This window comes from Cotesia typhae, unplaced genomic scaffold (assembly GCF_013202065.1).
Source record: "Cotesia typhae breed Kobodo isofemale line unplaced genomic scaffold, CoteBio_Ctyphae contig_22, whole genome shotgun sequence".
NCBI lineage: Eukaryota > Metazoa > Arthropoda > Insecta > Hymenoptera > Braconidae > Cotesia > Cotesia typhae.
This window is the reverse complement of record NW_027423728.1, coordinates 4,323,027-4,335,103: the sequence shown is the minus strand read 5'-3', so window position 1 is coordinate 4,335,103 and position 12,077 is coordinate 4,323,027. Positions and strand designations below refer to the sequence as shown.

The 12,077-nt window shown below is 27.6% G+C and overlaps 1 protein-coding gene across 1 annotated transcript in view; it reads left to right on the top strand.

Moving 5' to 3' along the window:
• Positions 1-273: 273 nt before the first annotated feature.
• The window catches only part of LOC141538574 (protein Wnt-4), a 42,694-nt gene continuing 30,890 nt past the window's right edge, over positions 274-12,077 (top strand). The window contains exon 1 of the mRNA XM_074260138.1: positions 274-813. Within this exon, the coding sequence (XP_074116239.1) occupies positions 731-813 (83 nt within the window). The 5' untranslated portion in view covers positions 274-730. The remainder of the gene's footprint in view (positions 814-12,077) is intronic.

Below are 12,077 nucleotides of genomic sequence, written 5' to 3'. Positions count from 1 at the left end.
ATACAGACGGATTTGCAGAATGTCTATGCAACACATATCCATTTGTGCCAAGTAAAAGAAACCGTCGAGTTTTTAAAAGATCGGTGAGCAAGAGCACGTTCAAATGACAAGAGCGCAAAAGAAATGTGTATAGTTAGACCAACCTCCCTCGTTTAACCAATCAGAGTACGACGATCAACGGACAAGCTCCGCCTGTTGACGAAGAGAGGCCAAAGTTGCCCTTTTCCTCGTGTTAACCAGCCACAGTCAGCCGCAGTACGTATGCGATCGTCTACCGGATGATATCTTTACTCGTGTTTTTTAAATGTCTTTCACTTTGTCATTAATTGTCAGTTTATTGTAAAATCACCAGACTGATTTTAAAAATAATTAAAATCTCTTATTTACATTGACAGCCTTTTTAGTTAATCCTGTCATTTAAACGGAGTAATTTATTTCATGTATGTTAATGCTTTGCCATTAATAAATAATTATAAATCAAAGATGTAAAAATCAAGTGAAAAAAATTTCAAACTCTAAAAAGTGTTTATTTGTATAAAATAAATTATATTATTTATAAAACGTGTGATTAATTATAATATGCAATGTTTAAGGGTAGTTATTAATTTATAAAACTAAAAAGGGTGAAATTTAATTAAAGTGCAAGTACACACACACAATCTCGGAATTTTCAAGTGATTTTAAATTTTAAATAAAAAAAAAAAAAAAACAAATCTAAACCAAAAAAGATATGCCTCGAAAAACTGCTCCAAATTTTTTCTTCATTATTTTGATGTTACTCACACCTTACCACTGCGTCCAGGCTAATTGGTGGTAAGTTTAAACATTGTACTCGTGTAATGTAATATGTATGTATCATTATCATTATAAAAGATAAAAAGATAAAGAGACTCTTAATGATTAAGGGAAAAAAAAAAAAAAAAAAAATTACTATCGTAGTAAGAGACAGTTAGTAAGTACAAAACACTACTGAAGATTAAGACTAGATGTGCGAATAAAAGGAGATGAGCGCGCGTTGATGCAACGCAAAACGGTCAAACGATCGTTTGAGAAGATTTTATTTCTGACAAACTGGTTCTCTGGCCGATTAATCGTCTCCACTACAGTTACACTTTATACATACTTTACGACACATGTATACTCGAATACATACCTACACGCACTATGCAAGTAAAAGGCCAGTAGGAGGGAATGGGAGTTGAATTCTATCTCTTTTAACTCCCGTCACTTTGTCTATATAATATACTTTATTTTATTCTCATTCACCTTGTACTTTTATTTTTATACCATCAGTGTAATGAAAGTGCCCACATAGATAAATTAACTATGTTAATTAATGCACCGAGTTAAATTCATTGTTCAAATTAACATTTATCACTTAATCACTCCTCATATATTCTATTATTTATCAGTGTACTTAGATAACCATCGACAATATGTTCCTTCGTTTAATGTTTAACGTTTGTTTGCTATAAACAAATTAGATACTTTATATCCTAATGGCCAGAAGTAAAAAATATCTGAAAATATAAATGATAATCCTTTTTTTTTATTTCAAGAGTAAATAACACAAATTTTTTGTTTTTTTTTTAATGTCATTTATTTTTGGAGTTACTTTTAAAATTTTTTATTTATTATTTTCATCTATTCCGTTTAATTTTCGATATTTTTTTATTTTTTAACAGTTTATACGAAATAGATACGATTTGTCTTTAAACTACTCCAATTAATTTTATTTTATTGTTTCAATTTAAATATGAAAAAATTGTGTTTACGTTATTCATTTTTAAAATTAATAAGCCTAAATTACACTAATAAAAAAATAATCAATTTAATTAACTTGATGCAAGTTTTAAGTCCAACCGATAATTTTTTTCATTTCGAGAATTTTTTGGCTAATTCAAATAATCAATCTCTATAAAATAATTTTCTTCGTATATTTTTACAAAGTGTAAATTATTCTCATAAAATCCAATTATTTTGGTATTAATTTTTATTTTAATTAATGCTGACAGTATCCGCCGATAATTTTTAATTACATTTATATATTTTTTTATTATACCCATAAATTATAAATAAGCTGAATGGCAATTTACAATAATTCATAATACAACCTACGATCTATTTAATATACATATAATCAGCATTAGAATTCAATAAAATTTTAATAAAAATCGCTGATATATATTTTAAATTATTTGAATGAGAAAATATTTATAAAAAGGTTTTTTATTTAATAATAAAATGTCAAAAACTTTCATAATAATTTCAGTGCCATATTAATTTATTTTTAGTAAAATTTAATTTCATTTCTGTTTAATAATTTCTTCAATAACTCATTTAAAAAATTTTATTTTTGAAAATCTCCATACTTCAAACTTACTTTTAGAATAATTTTAAACTGAAATTAAAACGTGCTCCAAAAAAAAAATTTTATCAGACTGAATCCAGACGTAAAGCGAACTTAACGATCAAATTGGCAATAAAATAGTTGCATTTTAAGAACCTATTTACTCACTCAATTACATTCAGAAAACAAAGAATTAATGGTGGAACGTAATAAAACGAGGATGAAAGACGTAAACCGTTAAAGTTTAAAAATCGTTAGACAAACGTAAAGATATATAACTTTAATACATACTATAATATAATAGGTACTTATATTGTATTATATTATATACGTTTCCATAGAAAGTCAGATGCGTCATAGTATTTTTGTTAGTTGGTTTTACGATGGCAATTAAACGTGGTATTAACACCATTACCGACTGTAATACCTATAATACTTTAATATCAAATAAAGCGCGCAGATGAGGGGTTGATGGATCTTTTAAAGTTCTCATCTTAAACAAAAAAAAAAAATTACAGTATATAATGTAACGTGGCGCTTGGTGATGAAAACTGTAAAAATTACAGTTTCAGATTGTAATTATTACAGATTTTATAAGAATTACATTGTAAAATTTATTTATTAGATTCAAATGCCAAGGCAACAGCCAAATGGCAATAAACAGGTCTTATGGACATATTAAACAAAATTAAATTAAAAATGAGATCAATATAACAGTGTAAACAGTATTTGAGAGAAAGTAATCATCAGCTAATGACAAATAATGAAAAAGAAATGACTTATGAGTAGTCAGCAAGAAATTTAAAATAAAAATAAAAATAACTGCCAGAATAACGTTTAGCAACTTTAAATTTCCTCAGTAGTACCAGGTATCAGGCTCTCCTTAAGCTCAAGATCATGGAAAAATTGATAAGCCTTTGTCTTGAAGGTATCGATACTAAGAAAATGCAATATTTACATTGAAAGCTCTGAAAAAAATTAATTCAAAGTTTGAATTTAGAAAAATGTTATTTCAAGCTGTAATTTTTCTAGTTTTTAATACGATGGGACACTTCGTACTATTTATAATGTAATTTTTCCGTGTAAAAGAGTAACAGTGAATTCCTGTGGACTTGAATTTATTAGATGTTCCCAGCATCTAAAAATAAAAAAATAAAATTGAAATAGACTAAGAGGGAAAGTTTTATTTCGCGGAGTTATCGCTTAGCAAACTTATGGGATGTTATTATGGAGAAGAGAGATTGACCTTTATGTCGATGCTGTCCATATTAAATATATATACGTAGATATATACGATTACGTGATTACGTCTGGGGCCTCGTCTAGTGTATAGGATACATATATGTAGTCATTGTTCGACAGGCCTCGGATCACGTCGCCATAAGGGAAACGTTTTTAATGCTCGCTCGTAAAGCTCATATAAGACCCCTCTGCATTGGTGAATCCGTACTTTATAGTAGAGCGGCAAAGTCGTTCCGGTGTATCTCTTCTATTGCTCTCTTTGTTCCCCTTGTCTGGTTTTCTCTTGAAAGAGAAACTGAACTTTAAGTGAAATTGAACTTAAAGCCATACTGTATATGAGGATAGTTCAGTAGCACCAGGATTATATTTATTTATTATTTATATCTTTGTACGTATTTATCGTATTTATGAGTTTTTGAGGTTTGCTCCGTTCTACAGGCATGAGTCACGTCAATAAACCCGAATTTTCTTCCCTGTACGGGTAAATTTAACGATTGTAACCAAGACATGAAGATTAGGAGTTACATTATTGTACGTTATAGGGCGCCCTTTTTCATATGTGTCCATGTAACGTTTATGGGAACATTGCCTGCTTCCAATATCAAGTACAAACTATACTTCTCTCCCTGTTTTCAACATTAATCTAAAGTATATAATATATATACATATATTAGGCCTATAAAAACTAACCTGAGGATGTATGTGTAGTCACGCCGCCTTGTACTGTCGTAAAAAAAATAAAGAAAGAACTAAAAAAAAAAGAAAAAGAAGAAGAAAATCGACAAAGGGGATTCTCTGTGGTCGAGGCTCCTCGGTTACTCTACCTCATTTTACCTCACACTATTTTCGTTCACCCTAAACTCCACTTCCTCGATGTGAAATATTTGCCTGTTGTATAAACCGGGCTTTTCCTCTTCTTACTTATTCTAAGTCAATAGTTTGTTTCTTTATTCTTATTTTATTTTCCCCTAAAAAAAAAAAAAAAAAAATCGATAACAATGCATTAAAATATCAAAATTTCCGAAAAAAAAAAAAAGAAGATACTTTCCGATGTCTGCGTACTGAGAAGCATTTAAGATATTTAATAAGCTAAAAGTACATATAATCTTTGAATATTTGACGGGTATTATGTTATTCTTCTTCTTCTTCTTCAGCTTCAGCTTCTTTCTCATCATCTTCCAAACGAAAGTATAAGATCATATTCTTAGTTTGGTTGTATTTTAGTTCTCTTACAGTTGTTTGTGCGCTTGAAAAATTTCCGACAAAGAGGGCGGCAGGCTTTGGCAACCCGCGGGACTTGTCTCGGCCAATGATTCCCTCGGGTTTAAAATATATTGTCATAATGACGATGAGAAGAATCCAGTCAGGTTTGCTATATAATACCTATATATCTATACCTTGAGGAGAATCTTCCTTCGATTCTCGGACTTTCTCTATACACACCTTCAATCGTCCTTTCTCCTTTACTCCATTAAACGTGTTTTATAGTTTTGGCTACTTTAGATTTACTTCTATCATCACTAAACCAAAATATACTGAGCAATATAAGACGTAAGTCTTTTAGTGGAGTATTCCAAAGCTTACCTTCATTATTTCAACACTCATCCAATAGAAAATTATAAATTATAATAGAATAGGTATAATATGTCTTGTATCTGTGAGTGAAGTGACAAGATTGTCTGTTGATGGGTCTCAAGTATCCTTTACTACAATAAAAGAATTTACCGTTCAAAATGTGCTTATACAATATACGAGTTTCTAAGGGAAAGAAACTCTAAATCTTTTAGATAGAGCTGCGACAGGTAGTAGCCTACGAAAAACTGATCCTGTAAGAATCAAAGCTACTCATCCGGTTATTCTACAACTAACACTAACACATATAATAATAATATATCCATCTGCTTCTATATATTTATATCTACTTTACAGATGTTTTTTTTTTGTCGCTGCACTTGTTTTTATTCTGCAAATAAATAAACAATTATTAATCATTTTAATTAACAATTAAAATACGTTGCTGATGTTCATTAAATTTTACTCCAAAAATTCTTCATCATCTTTCTAAATAAATTCATTTTATATTCGCAGTAATCAAATTTCAGATTTAACAAATAGTTTTATAAATATGACTGCTCTAGTCGGCGATAGGATCATCACAGCAGTTAAAACTGACAAACTAAAATTTCAATAAAAAAAAATATAGAATTTCTGAAAATTTTTTTTGTGGATTCAATACACTTTCAGTTTCAGTTTACTTTTATTAATTAACCATTCATCTGATATTTTATCCTCTACTCTAAGAAGACATCCTCAGGTGACTGTAAAATTTAAAAGTTATAAAAAAATTCTTAACATTATTTCTAAAAAGTTTTTATAAACTTTTTTTTTTCACTAAAAAATTTTTCAATAATTCAAAACTAAATTCACAGTAGAAAATTAAAGAAAATTTTGGCAATAAAAGTTTTGAATCAAAATTGAAAATTCAAAAAAATTTTATGTAATATTTTTCCCAAATCGAAAAATTTTTTGATCTAAGATTATTTATTTTCGGTTAAGAATTTTTTTTTTTTTTTGCACAAGAGCAAAGTTCATAAATAGTTGTCAAACACACGAAAACACATATAGTTTAGACATGTATCTCACATATAAAAAGAATAATTGATACAATAAATTTTCAAGAAAAGAATTGATTTTTTAGAATTTATTAAAGATCATTACAAGATTACAAATTAAGAAAACTTTAATTTTTTAAATACAAAAATTGAATCGTATTTACTTGATTGATAAATTAAAAAAATTCAATTAAATGTAATTACTTAATAATAATTTATATTTTTAGTTTTTTGATTTACATTCATTACTAAATTATCATAAATAAAAAAACTAATAACATAATGAATGATCTAAGTTCGATGACTTGTCTTTTATTTATTTTCACACAACACTGACAAGAGTCCCAAGCATTCATAAGTTAGGCTTCACAATAATTATGTTAGTTTTGTGTATATCTATATTTTGTATATATATATACATATGGAGTGGAACAAGTAACATGATCTTGAACGATCAATGAATCTCGTAGTGTTCTCTCACTCAACAAGCTCACTAAACTTCTTTACATCTTAAACTTATATTATGACTTTATTTGTTTAATATCTCTATTTTTTTATCAGCTCATTAAAAAAATTCTTCATCCAAACAACTTTCTTGTAGATAATTTACATATTAAATACGCTATAGCAATTTAATTTTTTAAAACATTTAAAAAAAAAGCAACTGATTTTTCTTAGATTTAAAAAATTTTTCCTTACACAAAAAAAAAGGTTTAAATAAAAAAAAAATTGACTTAGATCCAAAATAAAAATATTTGTAAGAAAAATAAATCTCAGATTGTTTATAAAAAAAAAAAAAAAAAAATTTAATACCTAAAAATAAACCTTGTGAAAAATTTTTTCACTTACTTTTTTTTTAAACGGAACAGTTGAAATTTTGCTTGCTGAAAATTTTATTTTATTCTAATAAAAACTTTATGAGAGAGAAGAAATGTTGAATTAAGAAATTTTTTTTTAAGAATTAGGAAAAAAAAATTTTTCAAAAAAATTTTCTTAGCTTAAATGAATTTAATTTAATTAAAGACATTAAAATTCTTTAAAATAATTTTCTTTTGAATCTATTTAAATTTTTTTATCAGTATCCATAAAAAAATTAAAATAAAACTAAAGAAAAATTTATTTGGTATTTATAATCTTATTTTATTGCAAATAAAAGTGAGCAGACATTAAATTACCCTTGTAATTTTAATAGTATCAGATAACAAAAGATTCTTAACATTTCTTTCTCCAATTAAATGCGTGTGAATATTAAATTTCTTGAAAAAGATTTAACACTCATACGATCAAGTATAATCACTACAATAGACAAAAGATATAATTTATATTTGGCGCACCTCTAATAACAAATGAAGATAAAAGTAGTCTCCATTTCCGGTGGATTATAGACAGTGTTATTTTAAATAAATTAAAAAAAAATTTTTTAAATAAAATTTATGATAGTCTTGATCAACTATCTTCAACAAGCACACACTTGTTGAACACACGTGGTTTATCTTCCGTCATAGATCACTTATATAGAGTGTATATATATAACTCCATCTATATAACAGCTACATGCTCTATAGACAACGCTCCGAACGTGACACAAACGCTTTATATATTAAACTTGCTGTTATTTATCGTATGGAAAAAATTGTCCGATAAAAATAAAATAATAATAAAACTGGGATATGTTTAGTTAACTTTTTAAATGTTTATACCAAGTTTATTATTTTGAAAATACCCATGGAACTTTCTGGTACGGCTGGTTATACCATTTAGTCGTATACGTGTCATAAATTTAATAAGACTCCAATAACTGTATCCTTGGAACTGCTACACGGATTAAAACCCAACCAAGGTACTTATTTTCATACTAAATATTTAAGAGTATACTCTTTATGAGTTAAATAAGATGAGATTATCTTTAAATGAACCTTTTTTTCTTTTCTCAATATTTTCTTCAAAATTATTTTCATTTGTTGTAATATACGCAGCCGTGGTTACACTGAAAAAAAATTTACTTAAACCAAGTAAATAAAGTAAATAATTTTAAAGAACTTCATCTTCTTGATTTGAGTAGAAAAATTCTTGAACTAAAAAATTTTTCTTGGTTTAAGTTAATTTTATTTGATTCAAGAATTTTTGGTCTTGATTCAAGTAGGGGAGGGTGGAGTAAGACGGCCCACCTCAAAAAGTGACCAAAAATATAGTTTTCTAATATTTTTCATCATATTTTGGAGGCGGGCCATCTTGCCCAAAAAAAAAAAAAAATTTTTTTTGAACTTTCGAAAAATTCCGGTGAATTGAGTCAAAGTTGGACGAGAGTAAATCCACTTGATAGTAGAAAGCCACAAAAAATAAAAACTGACTTAGGTGGGCCGCCTTGCCCCACCCTCCCCTAAATAAAAGTTTTAAAAATTATTTTCTTGGTTCAAAAATTTTCCTTTTGATTCAAGTTAATTTTTTCTCAGTGTAACTTTCAAACCTTACCAATTAATTTTCAAAATTAATTAATTTTTTTGTTTACTTTTATAAAAATTTTACATCAAATTTTTTATGAAAATTAATTTTTTGACGATTTTACGACTTTCCAACCGTTAGATTTTTGAGTACACTCTTTTTTAATTGATTTTGAAATTGTTGAAAATTTATTATCGGATAATTTAAAGACTTTTGTAAGACGCTCCGTTCTAATGTTCTGGGCCTCTGTCGCTGTTAGCTCATCTTAAAATCGTCTCAAAAAATTAAAAAAAAATTTTTTAAGACTATTTTAAGACTTTTTATAATAATTTTCCAAGTTCAAGAATTTTTTTCTTGATTTAAGTTAATTTTTTTTTTTCAGTGTACATATTTCTTCATGAAATACATACTGAACATTTAATAAAACATAAATGAACGTGAAATTTGTAGTTTTATTGAATAAACCGTAAGGGTAAGCCACAATTGGTCGAATACATATTTTAATTCACCGAAATCTAGAGACAAACAATGCATGAAAGTAGTATGGAAGAGAATAAGAGCTGTTGTCAAGCCCGTGGTTGGACATAAATTAACCGTCAGTTAAATCTCCTACGGCTTAAATCCATCATAAATAACTCGCGGTGCAGATGCGTGCAGTATATAGTATACATGTATATATACTACACTCGCCGGTGTATTGCTTCCCCTAAATTATTACGAAACGATTGTAGTAACTCCCAGCGTGGTCACAGCCCCCAGCAACGTGTGTCCACGCATTATGTCTCTCGTCACTCCCCTATAGCGTGTAAATACATAGTTTACACAACAACTATAGTGTAATTGAGCAACTGGGTGTACTTTTATAGTTTCCTAGAAAATTAACTAAGGATAAGTCAAAATATAATTATTGATTTTTTTTTTTTTTTTTTTATAATAATGAGTCACTCTGATGGTCGATTGTATTTTACAATATCATTCTCACCGATAGTCAATTTATTATGATATGTATTAAGGCTGCATTCGAAAATGCTCCATCTCTATATATGTAATTAAGAAATGACCTTTTATCTTGTGAAATATTGACATTTTTGAAGATTTAAGCTAATCCCGATGTTACACTCATCAAGAGCTTTCATTTGAGTACCCACATGCATTTTCATATATTTTTCATATATACATATATATAATATATATAAATATATAAAAAATTGATGTGGGTACTCAAATGAAAGCTCTTGATGAGTGTAACATCGGGATGAGCTTATATTTTTGAAAACTCCAATATTTAAGAAAGTACAGTGCAATTTAACAAAAGTCATTATTTAATAAAGCAAAAATTACAAAATGAATGTAAAATTACAAAATGAAATTCACAAAATTTTTTTTTAAGAAATAATACTCAAAAATTATAAGTGTTTATTCTCAAATAAAATTTTAACCATTTTTAACTATCACGATGTCTACTGTTACAATAATTCACCACAGACAAAACTCTCAAATTCATGTTATAAAAAAAAAAAAAAAAAAAAAAAAAATAATAAGTTTTTAAAAAGAAAAATTTTTTATTATTTTAGTAAAAGACTTTTATTTTTCTAAAGTCAATTTGGAATCTATAAAAATTATTATTTGGCATGTATATATTAGGGTGGGTCAAAAAAATCGAATAATTTATTTTTGATTTTATACTCTGAAAAATAGGTTCGTAGACACCTAAAAAGAATTCTCTCCAAGTATAAGCTCTTAATTATAACGGGAAGGTCCTCCGCTTTGCGGGTTTCTATTTTTTTCGAATAATCAGATAAAAAAATTTATATCTCGCTTCCAACTGCTTGGAAAAATATTCCGTGGCATAGATTTTGTGAGAAATTGAATGCTTTACAAAAAAGTTCTCTTATGACTTTTTCAAAAACTCAACCGATTAAAAGATATTCATAGTTGAAGTTTGGCTATTTTAAGGAAAATATTCGTTTTTATTATGAATTTTATAAGTCGATGAAAAAAAATTATTTCGGATTGCGGAACTCATGATTTTGTAGGAAATTTACTGCTCTACAAAAATGGTCTCTTATGATTTTTTGATTAAGTGTAGCCGTTACGAGATATTCATCGTCAAACATTAACGAATATCAATATTTCCAGTTTTTGATCAATAATTCGATAAATTTTAATTCAAACTATGAGTTTCAGGAAAATTTACATAAATTTGAGTTTCGATCGATAAAGAAATGTTATAATAAGTTAGATAAAGAATTATTGGAATTATCATTGATTTTCCTTGGAGAAATGCCTCAAGAAAAGATTTCTTTCAAACGTCCTGGTGCTGTTCATCATGCTAGATGGATGGCTAAGGCCATTTATAGTTTGAAAATGTATCTATTCAGAGATGAATTCAAACTCTCTCAGAAAGAATTGCATGGTCTTCGTCATTTCTGTATTTTTATAGTCACATTGTATTTAAAAGCTTGGTTTTCATCAACTTCTGCAACAACTGCTGCTTATCATGACTTGCAGTTTATGAAAAATTTATTGGAGTACAAACATATCAATCCTTTGATTTCTTCAGCTACGTGTGAAAAAATGATTTCGCACTTATGGTATTTGAGCGATGAACTTGCCATTTTATCACTGTTTGACGATGGCGTTCCATTAGAAGTAAAAAAAGTATTGTTGAAGCTGTTAATACTCGTGAAGGTACAGATTCTAAAGCTAAAAGATTTGTAATTGCTAAAAAGATTTGAATTCATTGGCGCAGAGAACTCTGAGTGACTTTGTGTCTAAAAAGTCATTAAATCTTTTCAAAATCTTCGATCTACCGTATGACTTTCTTGATGTCGATGTTGAATTATGGCCTACTAATGAGAGTTATCTCGAAAATAAAGAATACTTTCAACAACTAAAAGTTGTCAATGATTCAGCAGAGCGAGCTGTTGCATTAGTCAGTGAATATAATCAATGCTTGACATAAAATGAAGAACAATTCCAGTACTTATTGCAAGTTGTCAAAGAACATCAAAAACATTCCCAAATTGTAATAAAAGAAATTATTTATAGTAATAGCGTACTGTTATGTTAAAAATATAGACAATTATATTGAAATTGATAATTCAATAAAAAATTTATCTATAAAAAAGTTAAATACTGGTTGTTTCTCACTTGATTCAATACTTTTCATATTAAATTTGACAAAGAAATATGTCATTCACTTCAAATTAAACTAATCATTGGCTATATGTCGAAAAAATGCTCTAATTTCTTGTTTTAATGCAATCAAACAAGCTCAAGACTGAAAACAATATTAAAAAAATTGTTTATAACATTTCTTTATCGATCGAAACTCAAATTTATGTAAATTTTCCTGAAACTCATAGTTTAAATTAAAATTTATCGAATTATTGATCAAAAACTGGAAATATTGATATTCGTTAATGTTT